This window comes from Vicugna pacos, chromosome 11 (assembly GCF_048564905.1).
Source record: "Vicugna pacos chromosome 11, VicPac4, whole genome shotgun sequence".
NCBI classification, from domain to species: domain Eukaryota; kingdom Metazoa; phylum Chordata; class Mammalia; order Artiodactyla; family Camelidae; genus Vicugna; species Vicugna pacos.
The window spans coordinates 23,185,369-23,208,260 of record NC_132997.1 but is presented as its reverse complement, the minus strand read 5'-3'; the positions used below and the strand labels follow the sequence as shown (position 1 = coordinate 23,208,260).

The window sequence follows — 22,892 nt, the reverse complement described above, 5'->3', positions numbered from 1 at the left end:
CTTCAGAGCGACAGCAGACACACTGGGAAGGCATAGTATGAAAGATGATTTACAAGCTCAACTCTTCTAAATAAGTAAAAATATTCAACTTTCCTAAGTTGGTTGTGAAAAGTTATTACTTCATGGATTAAAACCATATTTAAGATGACATGAAACATCTCACAATAAAATAATAAAAATGTTCTTGTCACATACGAACTTGCTGTTTATAACATTTCACATATGCATCTAGAATTTTTCAAATATGTCCATCCTTAACCATAATATATTGAAAAGTTAAAAAGGTGCTCTAACATTTAGGACTTGTACAAATTAATTCTTGGTTAAAATCTACAAATAAAATGGTATAATGCTTTGAGTATCAGAGTGATTTGTATACAATTGAAAATATTATACAATATACACCAGCACACTACATATATAAATTTATTCAAAGTGAAGCCTCTGACATTTTCTAAGGGTATCACAAAATTAACTTCTATGACTAGGTGATAATGTTTACCAAGGGCAGGCATGACTGTCCCAGAAGCTTACACAGGCTCTTCGTAATACTGGCCAGGGGCTTGGCCGCATACTGGCTGCCCCTAAAGTCGTCATTAAATAATGACTTAAAGTGTAACTGCAGGCATCTCTGACTGGCCTAGAAAACTCAGAGATGCCTTCAGAGCTTCTGGAGTAGTTCTGTCACTATAGATGCCAATATCTTCCAATTCTGAAATACACTGATGCTGGAACTGGAATAAATATTGGACCCAGCAGGTTTTCACTGACCTAAAGGAGTTTAGTAAATGTTCCACACAACCAAATGGCAATGAGCAACACCCATCAACTGAAAGAGACACCACTGTTATTTGCTTCACATGCCCTGACTTCAAACTGTATTACAAAGACATAGTAATCAAAAGAGCATAGTATTGGCAGAAAAATTTAAACATACATCAGTGTAACAGAATTGAAAGTCCACAATGAAACTCATACCTGTATGTGCAATTAATTTCTGACAAAGAAGAAAAGAACATACAATGGAGAAAGGAGAGTCTCTTCAAAATCATGTTAGAAAAACTGGACAGCCAGGTTTAAAAAAAAATGAAGCTAGACCACTATCTCACATCATGCACAAAAATCAACTCAAAATGGATTAAAAACTTCAATGTAATGCCTGAAACCATAAAACTACTAAAAGCAAATATAGGCACTATGCTTTGGACATACAGGTGGCCAACGGACTCTTGAAAAGATGTTCAACATCACTAATTATTAGGGAAATGAAAATCAAAACTACAATTGCCTCACTCCTATTGGAATGGCGATTATCAAATAAATAGGAAATAACAAGTGTTGGTAAGAATGTGGAGAAAAGAGAAACCTCACGCACTGTTTCTGGGGATGTAAATTCATGCAGCTGCTATGGAAAACAGCAGGGAGACTCTTCAAAAAATTAAGAATAGAATTACCACATGACTCACCTTTTCTACTTCTGGGTCTTTATCCTAAGAATACTAAAACACTAATTCAAAAAGATACATGCACCCTTATGTTCACTAGCATTACTTATAACAGCCAAGATATGGATGCAACCTAATTGCCCATCAATAGATGAATGGATATAGAAGATATGGTACATATATACAAATGCAGTATTACTCAGCCATATAAAGATGAACTTTCACCCTAATCAACAACATGGATGGACCCTGAGGGTGTTATGTGAAGTGAAATAAGTCAGGGCAGAAAAACAAATGCTGTATGATTTCACTCATATGTGGAATATAGAAAATAAACTAGCAAACAAAAAAGCAAAATATATTAATAAACCAAACCAACTAAAAATAAACATATAGCTACTGAGAACAGAGTAGTGGTTACAATAGGGGAAGGACAAAATAAGTAACGGTGGGATAACTGGATAGTGACACATGGAAAGTACTTTTGGTGATGAGGTCACTGTAGGGCACCAAGAATTAGAAGTACAATGTTGTATACATGAAACTTATATAATGTTATAGACCAATGTTAATTGAGTAAAAAATTTGAAAAAAGAAACCTCAGTGAAGTTGCAACTTTTAGAACACTGGACAAGAACTTTAGATGTTCCTGTGAAATTATTATTTCTTAGGAAAATTGATAAGGCTTATCAGAAACCATGAGTTCCAACATATATACATTCAGAGGGTTTTTTTTTTAGCAGTTTAATTGAGTTATAGTCATTTTACAATGTTGTGTCACAGTTTTAAGATATAGAAACCAAGACCACAGGTAGCACAGAAATGTGGCAGAGGTATAATAAGAATAACCTGCAAATCACGTGGACAATTGAGTTAACAAGTAACTATTATTAAAACCGAAGAGGATGTGGGTTATGGCTATGTGAGGTGTGCTACTCAAACAAGCTCAATGCCTTTCTACTGCTCCAGACACCGGTCAGAATCCTCCATCTATGCTCTGTTCTGACTTTTATCTTTCAGAGTTTTAGCAATGGGTATGGTCATCTGTGAGGCTGTCTACAAAGCAACAATGAAAGAACTAAATAAAGTGTAAAGATAACATGAAGAAATGTTAACCAGGAGAAGACAAAGTACAGTATGGTTTAAGTATCTCCACAAGTGATGCATTTCTTCCATTTATTCTTAACTTTGAGAACCGTAAGAGAGACAGGTGGGGTTATATTAGAATAATGGAAATAAAAATGTAAATTAAAGAATTAAAAATAGAAAGAGACTCACAGACATAGAAAACAAACTTATGGTTACCAAAGAGGAAAGGGAGGGAGGAGGGATCCATTGGGAGTTTGGGATTAGCAGATACAAACTACTATATACAGAATAAATGAACAACATAGCCCTACTATAGAGAACAGGGAGCTGTATTCAATAATTTGCAGTAACCTCTAATGAAAAAGAATGTATATATGTGTGTGTGTGTATAACTGAATCACTATGCTGTACACTAGAAACAAACCCAACATTGTAAATCAACTACACTTCAATAAAAAAGAAAAAAAGCATGAAAGAAGTAGTAAGTTACTAAGATTTTGTCTCAGTCCCTAACTCCCTTTCCGTACTAAGGCCTGGGATGCTGGTGCTGGGAGTCAGCCAATTACCTTTGTCCTTTGCCATCTGGCTCCCTGACAGGTTTCACCAAGGAGGAGGGAAGAGAGGGATTGGAGGAAGGGACAGGAAGCTAGGGGATTTGCTGCTCTGGTGAGCTCTGCCCCCAGACACTTCTCACGAATCAGCAGGTGGCTCCGGTTCCCTGCTTGGTTTTACAGGCCCAAACCCAGCATCAAAGCACCCTCCAAAGTACCAGCCCAGTCAGTACCACCTCCTCAAAGCTCGCAGTCTCAGCTCTGCGAGGCTCATTCTCTGAGCTCCGCGGGCACTGTTTGCACAGCCAGCATCCTCTCCACAGACGTCTGGGTCTGAGCCCCACAGAACGCTCTCCCTCTGGTGCTAGGTTCCTGGACAACTCCAACCTCTTCATCTCACTCCTCTAGCCCTAGGGATGATGGCTGCTCCCAATAGTTACCTGAGAGTCCCTTTTTGCTCTAACATGTCTTAACCTAATTAGCTGTGTAAAATGATTTCCATTACACTAACAAATATGGCTTCTGTTTCCCTGACTTCACTTACAACTAGTAGAAACATTAATCTATTAATTTAATGGATTATATTTTTCTAAGTACTTAACAGCTTTCTGGCACCAGTATTTAAAAATTTTATTTTTATTTATTGCTTATACATAATATCTATTTTAACTGTTCACAGATAACATGCTAGTTTTTCAAGTTACTCTTTCCCCAAAAACGGTTTTATATATAGTACTGTTCATCTGCAAACATATATTTGAAGTCTTCTTATACATAGTTTGTTCTTTTAATTAAATTTCACATGGTCCTTAATTGTGTTTATGCTTGAATTTGCTAAGCTATATAATTTCATCATAAACAATAAAAAAAAAGGCTGTATTGTTGCACATTTTAAATTAGTAAGTCCAGATGATTACATCTCAGCTCTAATTCAGATAGATTCTTGGATGGTTACCTATTTTTATTTCTTCTTAAATACAATGATTAAAGATATATATGAACAGAGGAGCATATATAACATGTATATAACATATACCCAATTTCCAACTTAAGACACAGAACAGAACTAGTATTTTGGAAGGGTCCCTTATGCTCCTTACATCCCACCCTCAGGCCCAGAGGCAACCACTACCTTCAAGGTTGACTTTTTCATCCCCTTGCTATCCCTAAATAAGTTATTTTATATGTGTGTGTGTGTGTGTGTGTGTATATACACATACACATATAGATATATAAACTTTGAAAATTGAAATCATACTGTTTGTATTTTCCATGCCTTGTTTTTTCTTAAGATTGTATTAATAAGAGTTATCTATTTTTAATGCAGATAAATGTAGTGCAATTAATTTCACTCTTCAATGATGTTCTTTGAGAGAAGATACTAATTTACTCAGCAATTATTTTATTGAAAAATATCTGAGGGGTTTGGTTGCTGCTGCTATAAATGTAGTTAGCCTGGTCAACTCTGCACTGGTATATACATCTAGGGACCAAAAGCTGGGTCAGAGAATATGGATTTTAAAAAGTTAGTGAAATATTGCCAGATATTTTTCCAAGAAAGTGTGTTAATTTATATTTCCACTATCAATGTAAAAGAGATCTCACTAATCCATATTTTTGAAAATATTTCACATTCTCTGACTTTTTAAATTTTTTAAAAAGATATTAATCAGTAGTATTTTGGTGTAATTTGAAAAGGTATTGATACTTACACCCTCACTTTTAACATGCTGTCATTTACCTCTGTAAATGTCTACTTATAAATCTACCAGTGTATTTTTATCAATGTTCTCCTGCAGGGCAAGTTCATCCAGACAGCTTTACTGAAGAGTCTCTCTGAGTACAAAGGGTGAGCAGGAGTTTGCAAATGGAAAATGGAAAAAGAAATAATCACAGGACCTCAGTCACAGAGAATGAAACATTCACAAAGAGTACTTTAAATGACTTGAATCCCATGGTGACAGTTTACTCCATATATGAAGTAAATTATACTTTCATGTGATAATTTGTTTATTGGGTCCCTGTGTGAAACAGTATCTTACAGCTTTGAATTAATCCAAGTTGATCATTGCATGAAAAGAAAACACTTTTGCAAAGTACACACTGTAACACAATCAGGGATAATTTCTAAAATAAAATAAGTCTTCATTTAAATGTCAGATAAATAATCACCATTAATTATTGTGGTTTTTCTCAAGGCAGTCAGGTCCGAAAAGCAAGAGATTAGTGAAAATGAGGAAATACAACTTTACTTTTTTTTTGTAATGTGAATAAATGGCATAAAATCTTAAAATTAAATGACCAATGACTTGATTTCCTTCTTATTAACTCTCCCTTCCACTAGCAAAATTACCACTGAAAGTAATGGAAAGTCAAGAGATTTACAGCATAAAAAGTCTAAACATCCTAGAAAATGTTTATCTGAATTAAGTACATGTGCATATTGATACAGGGAAGGGTAGGGAAAATGAGAAGAGAGAGAAAGATAATAAAAGCTTACTGACTTTGGAAAAAATCACAAGTCAAAATGTTTCCTTCAAAGCTTATGTAAAGGCTTTTAAACATCTCAAACAGAAATACTTTACAGTAATCTGATGTTCACCTGGAGGAAATTATGGAGCGATCAAATTTTTAAGAAGCAGTTATATATTAGCTTGTAAACAGAAACATTTAAATAGTTTATACCACGCTCACTGGCCCTAAAATTGGAATCATTTTTTAAAGTTCTTTCCATCTCTTCTGTCCCCCTCCTTTGTCAAAATGATTATCATCTTTTATTTGAGTTTCTTACCAACATGTCTCTGAAATTCTATGCTTGCCAGAGCAGTACTTTCAAGACACAAACTATATCACTCCAATTCCCTAAACAGAATTCTTCAGTGGCTGGATATTGCATTTGGAATAAAATGTAAATCCCTTCTAAAGCATATGAACTTGTGTGTTCTGCATGATCAGAAAACTTTCTCATCTTATGTTTATTGCATTCTATGAATACAGGGGTATCTGGACTATTCATTCCTCCTGGATTCTCTTCTGGAATAGTATTAGCATCCACCCGGTATACAAGCTATTAAAGAGTCATCTTATCCCTTCTTCCTTACTCTCTGTATCTGGTTAGAATCTTATTGTAATGCATCTCCAAGTACTCCCAGATCCTTTTCATCCTAACACAGGGACCTCAGCTTGTGCCCTCAACAACTGACTGTCTAGGTCTGCTGCTTCAAGTCTCCCCTCTAAACCATGATTCACAAGTGCCTCCTGATGGCCTTTCAGAAACGCCTATCTGAGTGTACTGCGTCCTGGCCTAGAAGCATTCCCGTGGCTAAGTAGTGATTGCAGAATGGATTCCAAACTTTTCAGTAGGTCCTTAAGACCCTTTGCAAGGATGGCTTGTCATCTTCTGATTCCATGTCCCTGAGCAACTTATGTTCTAGCTATATCAGATTTTGCAATCCATTTCTTGTCACTTTTTAGGTTACTTTTCAAAATCCAATTTACATGTAATTTTCCAAGAATATTTAAACATTCCTTTTCTGTGTTTCTATATTATCTTATTTACATAACTAAAAGTACCTGTATACTGTATAGCAGTTATTCACAGAAGTATTGGTCTTCTTATTAGTCTATGAACTAGAAGGAAGGGTTTATGTTTTTATTTTTTATTTTCTATTAATTTAATAAAAGTTGTTGAATGATAGGTATTAGACTATAATATCTCTGAGATTCCTTACTGATCTAAATCTCATAAATTTTATTTTTCAATTCTATTTTATGAGACATCCCACCCTTTAAATTCACAAGTTGCTTTTCTAGAAGGTATTTGGGTAATAAAAATCAAGAATCTGAAAACAAATATTCATTGCCTCTGATCCCATAATTATCAGAATCTATATTAAAGAATAATCAGAGCTATAGTAAAAAGGCTGTCAATAAGGATGTTCAACACAATGTTTCTCAAGAGCAAGGAAAACTGGAGTCTAATTTCTTACAAGAATCAAATGACAACTAAATTACAGTGCAATCATAAGATGGATTATTATGAAATCATCTTAAAAAGATTTTGAATTACATTAAATGACACGGGAAATGCTCATGTTATAATTTTCAGTGGGAAAAAATGTATAAAAGTGAATAGAGATTTCCAGTCAAATGGAATGAAAAATTCATAGGCTGAGCCTTTGTGCTGCTGAAAACACATAGCAATGAATGAGAACATAAAGAGAGAAAACCAAGCCACACAGTGTGCTTTAAAAAAATGATAATATCTCTTTGGACCAGAAATAGCAGAGAAGCCCAAGTTAATAAGCAGTGTGGAGGTGAGAGGTCACTGGAGTGTGCACATGGAGGAGAAGGTAAAGATCTTGGCTTATGCAGAAACTGGTAGGGGGAGAGGTCACACAGCAGGGAATGGAACTGGACTCACTACTGGAAACACAGAATGTGACTGGGCTCCACACTCATAAAAGGAGGGTCAAAACAGCTATGGTCCACACACAGCTGTGTGCCTAGGGCAGCGAGGTCCAGTCCCTCCCTTGGCCTCTGTAGAGGCGCCCTCTGCCCAGCCTCTGCGGACGGCCCTGGCCACTGTTTGCAGGGGACGCCTGTTAGAATACACTGTTTTGGCTGTTTCCAACTTGCCGTGGCCCCTTCGGGGCAATCGCAGGAGACCCCCATGCTGGCGCCCACTGTTCCGCTCGCCCCCCACAACCGAGTAGGCAAACGGGGAGACCTGCTCGGAAGAGCCACCCAACTTTTCAGGAACAGCCTCCCACCCAACCACCCACGCAGCCCCCGGGCTCCCTCCAGCGGGCCCCTCGCTCCCAGCACGAGGAAGGGGTTGCTCCCCTGCCCCCAAGCCATCTAGACTGTTTCCAAGAGTGAGTGTGATGGTCAAACTTCTGTACACACCAGGGGCTCCACGGACACCTGCTGGTGGATTTGCTCAGAAGATGGGTGGGGAGGGGGCGCCCTAGAGGAGCGGAATACATAGTATGGATAGGGGGCTGGGGGGCGGGTAGGACGGCAGGACCATCGGGGGGACGGGGCGAGATAATGAGTTCCGGAGACTTGAGGGCGGGCTCGCAGGACGCCAGAGGGGACAGGCGAGGCGCCACCTGGGACCGCGCGCCGGCGAGGGGCGCGCCCCCTTTACCTGCGTCTCCGGCTCCATGGCCATTTCCTCGCTCCGAGGCGCTGGGACTGAACTGACACCATCTGAGCGAGCCGAGGCGAGGTTTGAAAGAGGAGGGAGCAGGCACGAAAGGGAGGGGGCGAGGAAGGCAAGAGGGAGGGAAGGCGATGGGGAGTTTGTCTTGGCCTTTTGTGCGGACACCTCCCGGATTCCGCACCCGCACTGGCCTCCCAAAAGAGACGTGGGGCCACTGAGCGAGGGACGAGGCCATCCCCCAGAGCGCCTCGGGGCCTCACGCCTTGGAGACCGCCCAAAAGGAGCACCCCCACCCAACCTCAACCCCGCCTGGAGGACGTGGGGACCGGGCTCACCTCGGGGAGGGAGCTAAGGTGAGCTGAGCGGGGCGGGGGTGCTCTACTCGTCCGCGCGAGGACTGTGCAGGCTCGGGGGTTCCTAGAGTCAATCGGGCGCGGCTTGTCCAGAGCAGGCGAACTGTTGGGTCAGAATGTGCTCCTGTTCCTCTATTCTTCCTTTATTGCCCTCTTTTGTAATGGATGGATACATAGATTAAGTAGATACTTAATTCGTTTGTACTTTATTCAGTATTTGAGCCCAAATACTTTATACTGTATTTGAGTCTTCTTAGTGGTTAGTCTAGGGCTTACAATATTTATTTTAATTTACAAGAATCTATCTCATATTTATACTGACTTAATTTCAAAAATATAGAAACTTTACTCCTCTATAGCTCCATTCACTTCCCACCTTTTTATGTTACTACTGTTATACATACTATGTGTGTGATTTATATATGGTACAAACTGTTATAATTATTAGTTTATATAATCATTTGCCTTTTAAAGAACTTGAGAGAGGAGAGAAGTATATTTATAAACTATATTATATTAATCTTATTTACCCTTTATTGTTCTCTTCATTTTTTTCTGTAGATTTGAATTACCATATGGTGTCACTTCCTTACTCTAATACAAATACAGCTTTTGTTTCTACTAGTTTGTTCTCAAATATATTACGTCTATATGTCATAGGCTCGATAATATACATATTGTTTTATGTACTTCCTTTTAAAGTTAGTCAAAAGAATAAAGAAGAGATGTGCAGCTGTATTATATTCTGTGTAGATAAAAATTATGTTTACCAGTGATTTGTGTCTGTGTGTGCATGTAATTTCAAATTATGGTCTGATGTCATTTACTTTCAGAAATATAAATTTATATTTTGGTTTAAATAAAAAAGTTTTAAATTAAAAACTAGGGATATAAATAAGAACAGTAATTTTTCTTCTAAGTCTTAAGTTTGTGTCCTCCATAACTGGAGCTATTTTTCAGCTTAGGTCACACAGAGGCACACTGTGAGCAATCAGTCTAGTGTCAACAGCATCACCTCCTACAGGCAAAAGGTAGGAGCTATCATAAATGTAACTACACTTTAAAATAAAAAAGAAATAAAGTTCTCCTTTGCACTGGAATAGTCCAAAACCCTGTTGCTGTCTCTAGTAAAGAAACATACATTCCACTATGTAGAACCAAGACCTCAAAATTAACTTCAGGTCTAATTTATCTAAATTTACTTCTCAGTCTTATGTCTAATGTGAAAAACCTAAAGACTTTTACTAGGAAGACAAGAAGAAGACACATTCAGCTAAGGGAAATGAATACCAACAGCCTGCATTCACATTACTGAAACCATCACACGGAACTTCCCACACACAGGAGAAGCTTGCTACTCTGCTGGCTGATTTACTATGGTTTTAAACAAGACGCAAGGAAATCTTTGCTCATGGTGCTATCTTCAAAACTAATCCCTTACTATATTTAATTTCTTGTAACAACATATAACGGAAAAGACTCTGAAAAGAAAATGATGTATATATGTATGCATATGTATAGCTGAATGACTTTGCTTTACACCTGAAACTAACACTGTAAATCAACTACACTTCAATAATTTTTTTAAAATCATCCTTTAATCCTCTGTACATATCTAAATAAAATAAACTCTTCAAGGCCCACTTCAAGTTTCATCTCTTCTAAACAGTCTCACCCTAAGTCCAGCTGACTCATTCTATTCAATTCCTGACCACGGGCAGCACATTTTGTGACATGATTAGATAATGCTGGACCCCATGGGCTGTTCTGTAATAAATTAGCCCTCCAGAGAACTTCTGTGCTCTCCCTGACATGGCTCCTGCTTTTCTCTGCTGTTCTCCCTGCAGAAATGGATAAACCGTGTTCCCATCAGGTCAAGAAATGGATGCATCCCTGAAAGTAACTGGGGCCCCCTCTCTTTCCAGTTTCCCAGGTTCTCTGCAGTAGCTGCGTCACTCCACTTTAGCAGTATTGACAAGACACACTCCCATCATCTGAACAAAAATCTTCCCTCACTTTTGCAAGGATGAAATTTAGTTTCAATAAAGAATTTTAAAAGACAATAAATCTTAAGTAAATTTCCCCCAAGCCCTTTTTTCTATGCTGATGGAACTTAATAAACAGAACATTTCATCTGTTGAAAATTAATACCCCTTTCTAATACATCTAGTCCAGCAGAACATAATATCATCATATTAAATGTAATATAAAGTCCAAAAGAACTAAACATCACCATCATTGTTAAATTTTTTACAATTCCAAAGTACATTTAATTAAATATAATTTTCCTAATACATCTAGCAAGGTCAAGGATCATCAGCCTAATTATATTTCCTTTTTAATATGCCATTAGGCTCTTTGCTTGTTCAGTCTTTAGCCATTTATTTTGAAGTATAAAAATAATATTCTGGCTGAAAGAGGATTTTTTACAAACAGGTTATTTTTGCTGCATTCTTTGAATTGATTGGGTATGCTCTATAAATAGTTACAGGAAAAGCACCTTCAAAAAACAGTGATTTTTCAACATCTAAAACAGACTCAGATTCCACAAATCATGTGTTCATCTTACTTATAGCCTTGTATTTTGATGTGGTTTTCTATGTAAATACATTTTAAGGCTTGCAATAGGAATGTATTCTATTAAAAATAGATGTTATGTTAAAAGTTACAAAGTACCAAACATTTATGATGCATTCCTCAAAACAAATCTAAATTGTCTTACTATAAAATGTTTGCTATTTCACACATTCTTTTAGGTCTAAGAGGCAAATAGCACTGTCCAACCCAAACACACCCCTGCCAGCTACAACAGGACAAATGGACACCAATGCACAACACGAGACTTCTGCTACTCAGAGTATCACTCAGGCCATCATCCTGTGAGCCCTGAAATACTCACTGATTATGATAAGACATTTTTAATCTAAAAAATAAACATTTTCAATAAGTAAAAGTAAGCAGATTCACAGATAAAATTCATACCTCTCTTTTCCTTTTCCGACCAACCAATCTTACAGCAGCAGACAACATTTGAAGTACAGCACACATGATTTCCCAATGTCCCAACATGATAAGGGGAAGCTTTTTAACAGCAAATACTATTTCAGATAAGAATACTTAGAGGCTTTACATTATACACTCCACATAGGAACATTTAAGCAATGAATGCTTCTTTTCCCATTGTTATTATGAACTTTAACAACACACAGAGAAGCCTTTCTGGAAATTAGATGAGGGGGTGGGAAGGGATAAATTTGGGATTTTGAGATTTGCAAATGTTAACCACTATATAGAAAAATAGATAAAAAGACATTTCTTCTGTATAGCCCAGAGAACTATATTCAATAGCTTATAATAACCTTTAATGAAAAAGAATATGAAAATGAATATATATATATATATGCATGACTGTGACATTATACTGTATACCAGAAATTGACACATTGTAACTGACTATACTTCAATTTTTTCAAAAAGATATGTTTGTAAATTTCTGTATAGACTGGAAGGTGCCAAACAAACCTAATAATGATAACCAATAAAAATAAGAACAACCAAAAATAAACAAATACATAAATAAACATTTGGCATATATGAAAATCAATACAAACCCAAATTATTTTTAAAATTATCTATTCTGATTCTGGTTTCCATATGAATAAAATACCAAACTTACACTCATATATAACAGTCCACATCCATACCTATGACTTCATGATTAAGAGAACAGACTCAAGCCAGATGGCTGAAGTCTGCACCCAAGCTCTGCCCTCTACTCTCCTGGGAACATTGTGATCCCTCTGCACCTTGGTTTTCTGGACTATACACCACAGACAATGGCATCTACCTCACAGGATCATGAGGACGAAATGAGCTAATGTTAGATTGCTAGGACAGTGACTGGCAGGTGGTAAATAAAGCCCAGTGACCTGGAGGTTTCCATGGTTGTTATGACCGTTGTTGTCATAATCACCACTATGATTATTTCTGTTGCTGAAGCAGCTGCTACCACTACTGCTGTGTTCACCAAAATATATTTGCTCATGACCTCATTTGACATAGGATGAACCAGAAACTTCTCTCTGAGGCCATTCTTACTATCTAAATCATTCCCATGTAAACTCTCCCACTTTCCTGCTCATAGGTTCAGGTTAAATTTAAGCTTTATTTGGACATGAAAGATCCCAAGCTGACTTAGGGTCATTATCAACATTACAGTTAGGGAATTACCCTTTTGGGTGAGAGGAGACTCGGCTACATGTTTACTAGCTCTAGGGCATTCCTTCAAAATGGACAAGTGAGATAAACAATGTTTTGACTATACAGCACAGGGAACTATATTCAGTATCTTTTAGGAACCTGCAATGAAAAGAATATGAAAATGTATATATGTATGCATGTGTATGACTGAACTATTGTGCTGTACACCAGAAATTGACACAACATTGTAAACTGACTATACTTCAATAAAAAAAGTTAAGACATAAAAAATGGGCAAATGTATATATGTGTGTGATGTTTTAAGCATGGACCACATATGAGACTGGTTTTCTATCTTCTTGATTCCTTAAGAGACAGGGTTACTGTTGTGCCAAGTTAGCAGGTTGGTGTTTAATTCTGATCTGAGTCATGCTTGTTTGCTTAAGGAGAACTGTGTCAAGTCACAGTCTGATAAACTCCCATATGCCTTCCCAGCTAATCTCATTATGATTCATATATCTCAAAATGCAGAAGGGCAAGTGAAGTCATCACAGAACTCAAATATAGATTCTATGAAAAGTATGAAATCCTCTGTCTTTGGTTCCTTGGAGGAGAAAGGGTTTAGAAATACAAGAGATCCATCATCGTAGCTACTCTAGGCATCCAGAGAACAACCTCTTTCTCATTCTACCAAACAGCAGTGTGTCCAGCTAAGCAATCTTCTGTTATCACACTGAAAACATCTTTTATGAAACTAAAAACAGCACAGCCACCTCCTTAAATCGCAGTGCATTTGGCCACAGTCTTACTTTCAAGAAGAGGACAGATCACAGAAAATTATTTGGCTATTTTGAAATATTTAAAGAAAACCAGAATTCGTAGCTTTCATTGTATATAAGAAGAATAGCTTGAAATAATTCTATAAACACATTCCAAGGCATTAAGGCTATTCATTTCCCTGGAAATGGATCATGAGGTACTAAAATGTTTGCACATGAAAAGAGGAATTACAGGTCACACAATTTCAACTGTGCAGGTCCACTTACACACAGATGTTTTCCAGTAGTAAATTCTGCAGTACCACACGATCTGAGGTTGGTTGAATCTGTGGACGTGGAAATGAGGATGTGGAGGGACTCCGTACATGATGGGCTGACTATAATTTACACAGAGCTTTCTGACTGCACAGAAGGCTGGTGCCCCTAACCCCGTGTTGCTCAAGGGTCAAATGCATTTGCATGCATCCTTTAAAATCTCAAGTAGATATAATGGATAGATTTTTCTTCCAAATACAACACAGGTAAATAAAACTAGCTTTCTTCAGCAATATAACACTTTGCAGCAGATTTTTCTCTCACCAACATATGGAAAAAAATTCCTTATCCCTCCAAAAACAGACCTGACAGAGCTGAGTACAAGACCCAGGCCAAAGAGATGCCGAGCAAGCTCATGACAAGTCATGATGGAGACTGTTCCACAAACCCTGTCTGAGACAGAAGGTCAACAGCAGTGTCACCATCAACAGGTGTACATTACAGGACTGGCAAAGTCTTACCCCCACTTTATGAAATGTCCTAGTGACAGGGTGAGGCGACTGTGCTGAGATGATGTTCAACACAGACGCACTGTTCGTATGCTGAGGCCATCCCATGCCAACTAGTTGAGTTTGAAGTCTTAATGATTTGGACATGAATCTTATTCCAGTAAGCTTAGAAATGGAATGTCAAAGAAACCATGAAATCCCATTCTCATGGACAACATATGAGGCATCTGCCTTATTTCTGTTCACTTAACAGAAAAAGTGTGATGGGAGGTGGGAAGGGCATGGTTTGCCTTTTTGAGAGTTTCATCTCTAGACAAGAGACATTTCCTATCATATCTGCCAGCTCGTCAGGTGACAACCTGGCTGCTTCCTTTTTCATGATGCCTGTGCTCCCCGCCTGTATTCCTTGCCCAGACAGATTTTCCATCTCTGAATCAGCCCAAGAGAAGAGACATGAAGACTCAGTCTAAGCGTGCTATCTGCAATACACCATAGAAAAGATTTTTTAAATGTTTCCCTCTGGCAGAAAAATGTGGTTTTCCATTCACCTTTATTCCACCAACAAACTCACCTTGGCCATATTGATTATTATGAGATGAATGATTTTTTTTAATCTCTTAATCATTATTGGGCATAGTCACAGATATTTATAAAGTCCTCCTCCTGCAGTCAGCTGGCTTATTTGTTCAACAATACTTATTCAGTGCCTACAATATGCCAGGTTTACCATAGTTTCTGACCTAAATTCACCAGCAACCAGCTGTACCACAGTAAATGGTTCTGAAAAACTGAACTGCATAATATTTGGATTTGCATCATTCTCAGATTAACGGAAATGCCTGGGGTGAACTGCCCACCTACTCAGATAGAGGTTCCATGCAAATCCATTCCTACCTGCCTGGATTTTGGAGCATCTGTCTGGTAGGGGTTGTCTGCTCTGAAATAAAATATTGAGAGGAACAACTGTGGGTCGCACGTCTAGCTACAGATTCCAGGTTAGAGGCAGAAATTCAAGGAATCACATCACCCCATTAGTTGTGGCTCATGTGGGGAGACTGCGCCAGGAGAACACTGGGGACTTCAGGCCTCACTTCTCTCCCTTTCCCTGACCTGAAAAACCTGAGCTGCTCACCACTCCTTCCTCTGTGCGCTTCCCCCTCCCCTGCAAAGGTGGGAAAGGTAGCCACTCCCCATTTCAAGGTGAAGGAGGGCCGCCAGTAGCAACAGCTTCCATCTGGGCTCATTATTCTGGGATTTTACTACTTTTTCCTGATGGTTTACTAAGGACCGGGTTCCTTGCTTGGTTTTGTTTGTTTGTTTTTGCTCACTGTTACCTTTCTTTCCATCCATACTAGCACTCAGATGGATTTCAGTCAAGTGACAGTTTATTTCTAGACAATGTATTCTAGAAATAAGCAACTTCTGGGACTTTGAAAATAAGCTTTGTGAGACTAAGAGTGAAATAGTCAGAATATTGTCACTTGGTGGAGATGATTATTTGCTGTTGTATTTGGGAAACTCTTACTTAAACACGTGCTGTAAAATTCTATCCTCTGCTATCTGTGCAGGTTACAGAGCCCAGAAAATGATTTCAAAGATTTTCTGTAAGGAAAGTTTACACTTATGCCCCAAACACTGTCCAACTTCAGAAAACACATGGGTACTCACTTGTTTAGCCTTGGTCTTTGTGATGGTATCAGAAATAATTTCTTCCTCTCCTTTATAGTAGTTTTGGAAAATAATTCCTCAAATCCGTGACTATCTATGGATGGCTCTTCAATTTTTTCCCAAATAAGTGAAACACTGGAGTCTCTAAAGTTAAGCAAAAAACCAGTAAGAGAGACATCAAGCCAAACTCCAAGACATCATGGGGAGCATGAACAGAAAGGACAAGGAGGAGAGGGTAGAAGAGAAAACAATAGTAATTTTGGAAAGAATAATTTCCAGGAATTCTCAGTCATCAAGTCATTATGTAAAAACATAAATGGAAAACCCCTCTCAGGATGGCTATCAAGGCAGGAAATGTTTGCCATCTCACAATCTCAACTGGACTCATCAGCTTTGTGGATTACTCATGGGCTAAAACGCAATCATTTTATGACCCACAGTGTCCCCTCCCTCTTCCTACCACTGCCCATCTTTCCACGTGACCTGACTTCTCAGTGACTGCAGACTCACGTGGTACCACCTAAAAAGGGTAGATCCATTTTTTTAAAAGCAAAAGAAAAACAAAACAAGACAACTTCATATAACGCATACGGATGAAGTGAGTTTGGGTCACAGTTTGAAATGATGCATCAGCATATGTAATTGACGTGGCAAATTATTCAGAGAGCTGCAAAGCGTGAAGTATTCAAAATATATAGATTCTTCCCCTCAGAATGATTCAGTGAAGAGAAAATAAATATGAGAAATGAGAATGAGCCTGGTAAATACCCTATTTCTAACTCTGTGAGACACCAGACAAATTTCAAAGAATCCTGAGAACTTAGGACAAAGAAGTCCAGTAAAATTTAAAGTGTATGTTTTGTCTCCCACCAGCACATTCCACAGCCACATCACAGCACTGTCCCAGAGATCAAGAACATAGGCTATGGTCTGTGCATTGATAAGCAATACACCAGCAGCATACCTAGTGGGAAGCAAAATGTAACTTTTATAAAAATCATATAAATGTATAATTTTATGACCTCACGGTGTTGCTGATCTTCTGTAGAAGTACCATGAAGTGCTCAGAACTAAATCATTTCACTCATGGAGTGTGGGTGTGTGTATTTTTGTGTAGCATGTTTCTGAAAAGACTACAGCAAACAAAATGGAACAGTAGCAATGTGCCTTAAAAGGGATGCAGAAAGCATCCTCAAGACTCAGTTTGTCTAAGGATTTGATTCACTTTTATAAGCTATTTGTCAGTGAGGTTCTGCAACTAGGCAACAGAGCCTGCATGCTAAGAAAAATATATGCCTCTATGTTTAAAAAGTCAATCAAAAACTATATAGACAGAAATCTGCACATTGACATATGTCATTTGTTTTATCCTTTGGATACTTCTGGGAAAAAGTCTAAAATTTTAAATAGCAGATTGCTTCATGGAATACTGATGTAAAAATCTACAGGCAAGCTTTAGAGTGGTACTTGGGAATACATTAAATTGTCAATTTCCCAAAAGTTTGAAAGGAAAATGCTTCCCTCATATTGACAAATTGTGGAAAGACGGACTCCCGTTCGTGTTACTTTTTACTGTGTAGCTGAATTCTGGTCCAACAGAGAGGCTTCATTGGCCGACAGGGTTCTATTGGCTGTTTCCTACTCCCTTTGTCCTGGTTCATCACTAATCCAAACAAGCCAGTTGGCAATGGAGGAGGAAGACATCCACACACTTGCGGTGCTGGTGGTGGGAGAGGGAGACCTGATCCAGGAAGCAGAGGGGCTGGTGGGGGTAGGGGGATGCCTGTTCCAGGAGGGGGTGGGGGAGGGGCTGGAGGAGGTGGAACCCCCATACCGGGCAAAGGAGGAGGTGGGGGATTCCCAACATCAGGAAGAGGAGGGGAGAAGGTATCCCTACACTGGGAAGAGGAGGAGGAGAAAGGATTCCCTCACCAGGAAGTGGAGGGGGAGGAGGGATCCCCACTCAAGGAAGTGGGGGAGGGAATGGCAGCATCTCTGTACCAGGCAGAGGAGGAGTCGAGGGGCCTGCTGTACTGTGCAGAGCAAGCCCTGTCATGCCAGAGCATATCCCATGTCATGGGAGAGGGGGGAGTTCGGGGGCACTGGGGCCAGGCCAGGCATGGAGCTGGAGGACTGTGTACAAGGCAGAGGTGGTGGGGGTGCGATGTCACGGCTGTTTTCAAAGGAGGAGCAAACAGAGTGCTCCTGGCTGGCTTCAGACTCAGTATGAAGAGAAGGATGGGAAGGCTGAGCCCTGGCCGTTCCTTGACCATCAATTCAGGGAAAGGGTAGAGGTGGTGGAGTCTGGCTGGACTGATGTGTGTTGAGCTGTACAGATATTTGCCTTGGAGACACAATCAAAAGTACCTCTGAACAGAATTTTGTCTGAGGTCCAGAAGGTGAGGACGGCACCGCTGAGTCTCCACTTTCAGCCCCAGGTGGGCCTGGGGGACACTCTGGTCGGGCACTAACAGAAGGGAGGGTCAGAATCCTGCCCTCTTCTTTTGGGGATGTCTGGATTGACTTTGCCTGTCAAACCCTTTTCTCCTAACCTGAGAGCTTCCAGACAGACGTCTTCTGAAGGTGCCACTGCATTCTGAACCCCGTGAGGGCCAGTTGCCACCTCCATGTCCACAGCAGGGTACTGCTTCTCTAGTTCAGCTATTTTGGTCCTCAGATCCTCAATGGTCTGTTCCAGTTGCTGAATGACAGTGGTCTGGCCCTCAGACTTCATATCAGAAACTTCCTGAGGGGCAACAAAGACATCAGAGATAAATATAAAAAAGGAATACTCAAAATGCCAAAAAAAAAGATAAAATTAAGCAAAATATATCTGTTTGGTTATAATACTTTCAAAAGATCCCTCCATGGGAAGATACTATCAGTATTTGTATGTGTCGCCTCTTCTCCACCCTCAGATTTCAGAGTGGTGACACACATTACCATAAAGTCCTAAGGTCCTTGTCTAATCCTTGAATGAAATCATGGAAGACAAGTAGACCCCTGAGGAGAGGGGAGACAATTCTGAGTGACGAACCAACTTACTTCCAAGATACACTACTCTCTTCCCTGCCTGGTAACACCTGGTAGTAGAATGTTCCCTAAAGACATTTTAGATTCTAAGTTTTAAAGTTAGTCACTTCCTTTAAGAGGTAATCTCTAAAAAGATCTTCAATAGGATCATGTGAGATACTTGTGATTTATATGGCCATGGGCGTATGTCTTATGTGCATGAATACAGCTTATATCATGTTCACTCTAATTCAAATATTTGACCCGAGGCATTTCAGAAAGTGGTACCTTGGACTCTCCACAATTTGTCAAGGTAGCTGAGAGCAACTGTGCCAACATATGAGTCACCCTCACATCCAAATGGTGCCCAGCTCTCCCAAGGCATGCAATTTACCAGAACAGTTTAAGGGAAAAAATGCTTTGCTACCCAAATCAAAGGGGAAAGCCCTATGGGTAAATGAAATAGGAATAATAGATGAGTAAAAATAAAAGAGAAGGAAGAGGAATGGGTAGAGAAAAAGGAGGAGAACAGAAACAAGAGAAGGTACCAGAGAAGGCAGCACAGACTCCAGCTGTGCGAAGCTGCAGTGTCAGGCAGCTGCTCACACAGGCTGGGAACTAACTGCTCAGTGGGGGCTGGACTGAAAAGATGAGAGGGAGCGAGTTCTCGTGCTGTGAACTGTTTCTCCAGAGCTTCCCAGGGCTTTTCAAAGATGATCCCAATAGAGGCCGCCGTAAAGAGCCACAGCCCGCAGACACAGACATTACTATCTTCCCCACGTGGAAGCCTGAAGCTGACCCTGCACACCTGCTCTTTATCTACTGAGGAAGAATAGTTAACAGGTAATATAAATATGATATGAAGTGTGAAACTAAACTTGTATCTTGCTTGTCAAAAACTAAATCAAAAACAAAACAAAATAAAAAAAAACCCTATCAAATCTCTTTACTATTTATAAATCCAAAACAAATACCTAACCCATTTGCAGTGGAAAAGCTACGGGCAGACAAGACAGAAATGCATATATTTACTATAAATGAAGTATTTTGGTGCTATGGGTGTATTTGTTCAAAATCTTCAGAAGTAGTTTTTTTTCTAACGGGAATAGGAAAGGTCTAAGCTTAACAGTCTTAATCCTAACCCATTACCTCTTCCCTAAAAACGCTGTATTTACTACAACATTTCACCTGCTGAAGGTCATTTATGCTGCTCAATGAGAGCTAAAGAGAAGCTGCACCTTCAGAGACACGGCCCTGCCAGGAGGCCCTTACTGCCCTGTAATCAAAGAACAGCAGATAGCTCTTACTGCACAAGGAAGCTGCAAGGGACGCTCATTTACTGTGCAACTAATTAAGGAATATAACACACCTTAAACAGGCAAAATTGTGAGGCTCTTATTATTTATATGTAAATGTAGGTATTCATACCTATATTTAAAAAAAATCTAAGTTACTATTTTTCACCAATGTCTACACACAAGACTACAGTATTATAATCCATAGTTTGGGAAATTAGGCCATATATTCTCTAAATAGCCCATAGCAAAAGGAATAACTTTAATAAACAATCACTAATATCCTGAGAGTTAATTCCACTCTCCAATTACAATGCTACAAGAAATCACAAGCCAAAAATCTAGCTCCCAAATTCATCCAGAAAGTACAAATATTCAAAATTTCTTCCTGAACCTGCATTAGTAAACTATATAGAGTATTTTCATTTTTCCAGAATAGCCTTAAAAGTGACCATTAATAATTAATAAGTATTTTTTGAGTTATCCTAGAATGTAAATAATGCTCTCATTTTCCCTTTTATGGGAACATATAAAAAATTACTTGAGGAAACACATTCAAGTAAATTCTAGTAAAGTTTTCCAAAACTCAATTTAAAAATATATTTTTATTGAGGTATAATAAAAATAGAATATTATGTAAGTTTCAGGCATACAACAGTGACTCACAATTTTTAAAGGCTATGTTCCACTTACAGCTATTGTAAGATATTAGCTATATTCCCTGTGTTCTACTATATATCCTTGTAGCTTATTTGTTTTATACATAGTGGTTTGTATCTCTTAATCCCCTAAAAATATTTTGCCCCTCTCTACCTCCCTCTTCTCATTGATAACCACCAGCTTGTTCTCTATATCTGTGGTTCTGCTTCTTTTTATTATATGCATGTTTGATTTATTTTTTAGATTTCAAGTATAAGTGGTTTCATACAGTATTTGTCTTTCTCTGACTTATTTGAATAAGCATAATAAATTCCAGGTCCTTCCATATTGTTGCAAATGGCAGAATTTCATTCTTTTTTATAGTTGAGTAATAGTCTATTGTGTGTGTGTGTCAGTGTATATCATATATGGATGCTGAATCCAGTCAAAAGCTTTTTCTGCATTTATTAAAAAGATCATATGGTTTTTATTTTTCAGTTTGTTCATGTGTATTACATTGATTGATTTGAAGCTGTTGAACCATCCTTGCATCCCTAGGATAAATCCTGCTTGATCATGGTTCATGATCCTTTAAATGTATTATTGGATTCACTCTATTACTATCTTGTTGAGGATTTTTACATCAATGTTCATTAGTGATATTGGCTTATAATTTTACTTTTTGTGTGATATCTTTGGTTGTGGTTTCGTGGTGATGCTGGCAAGGTCAGGAGTGTTCCTTCCTCTGAAATTTTTCAAAATGGTTTGAGAAGAATAGGTTAACTCTTCTCTGAATGTTTGATAGAATCCATTTTTGAGGCCATTTAGTCCTGGAGTTTTGTATGTAGGGTTTTTTTTTTTATTATTTTTCCCTTTATTACTGACTCAGTTTCATTGCTGGTAACTGGTTCTGTTCATATTTTCTATTTCTTCCTGGTTCTGTCCTAAAAGATGGTACGTTTCTAGGAATTTGTTTATTTCATCTAGGTTGTTCATTTCATTGGCATGTATTTGTAGTAATCTCTCATGATCCTTTGTATTTCTGTGGTGTCAGTTGTGACTTCTACTTTCTCATTTCTAATTTTATTGATTTGGGCCCTTCTCTTTTCCTTGATGAATATGGCTATGGCTTTATCAATTTTGTTCATCTTTGCAAAACCAGCTCTTAGTTTCATTGCTCTTTTCTATTATTTTTTAAGTCTATATTTCATCTCATTCTGCTCTCATCTTTATGATTTCTTTCCTTGTACTAACTTTGGGTTTTGTTTGTTCTTCTTTTTGTAATCCTCTAGGTGTAAGGTTAGGTTGTTTATTGAGATTTTTCTTGTTTCCTGAGGCAAGCTTGTATCACTATAAACTTCACTCTTGGAACTGCTTTTGCTGTATTCCATAGGTTTTGGATCATTATATTTTCCTTTTCATTTGTTTCCAGGTATTTTTTTAAATTTCCTCTTAGAGTTCTTCAGAGATATATTGGTTGTTTAGCAGCATATTGTTTGGCCTCCACATATTTGTGGGTTTGGGGTTTTGTTTGTTTTTTTTTTTTTTTGGTAGTTTTTTCTTGTACTTGATTTCTAGTCTTGTAGCACTGTGGTCAGAAAAGATACTTGATATTTAATTTTTCTTAAATTTACCCAGACTTGTGGCCTAGCATGTGATCTATCTTGGAAAATGTTCCACGTGCACTTGAACAGAATGTATTATGCTTATTTTGGGTGAAAACACTTTGGGAGTGAAAACACACTCCCTTTCAGTCTGTGTGTCTTTAGATCTGAAGTGAGTCTCTTGTAGGCAGCATATATATGGGTCATTTTTGTATCCATTGAGCCACTCTATGTGTTTTGATTGGAGCATGCAGCCCATTTCCATTTAAACTAATTATTGATATGTATGTCCTTAATGTCATTTTGTTAACTGTTTTAGGGTTGTT

The 22,892-nt window shown here is 38.4% G+C and overlaps 1 protein-coding gene across 7 annotated transcripts in view; it reads right to left on the bottom strand.

Moving 5' to 3' along the window:
• The window catches only part of LOC140699201 (formin-2-like), a 70,585-nt gene that overhangs the window by 35,693 nt on the left and 12,000 nt on the right, over positions 1-22,892 (bottom strand). For 2 of the 7 annotated variants that reach the window (XM_072970933.1, XM_072970934.1), the window contains exons 2-5: positions 18,569-18,762; positions 16,017-16,160; positions 15,243-15,285; positions 8,659-8,708 (exon numbers count right to left, since the gene is read on the bottom strand). In XM_072970933.1, the coding sequence (XP_072827034.1) occupies positions 8,676-8,708; positions 15,243-15,285; positions 16,017-16,160; positions 18,569-18,750 (402 nt within the window). In that variant the 5' untranslated portion in view covers positions 18,751-18,762 and the 3' untranslated portion in view covers positions 8,659-8,675. Of the gene's footprint in view, positions 1-8,641; positions 8,759-13,851; positions 13,911-14,740; positions 14,828-15,242; positions 15,286-16,016; positions 16,161-18,568; positions 18,763-22,892 lie in introns of those variants that run through there. The other 5 variants (XR_012077210.1, XM_072970937.1, XM_072970935.1 and 2 more) reach the window with 4 other exon arrangements.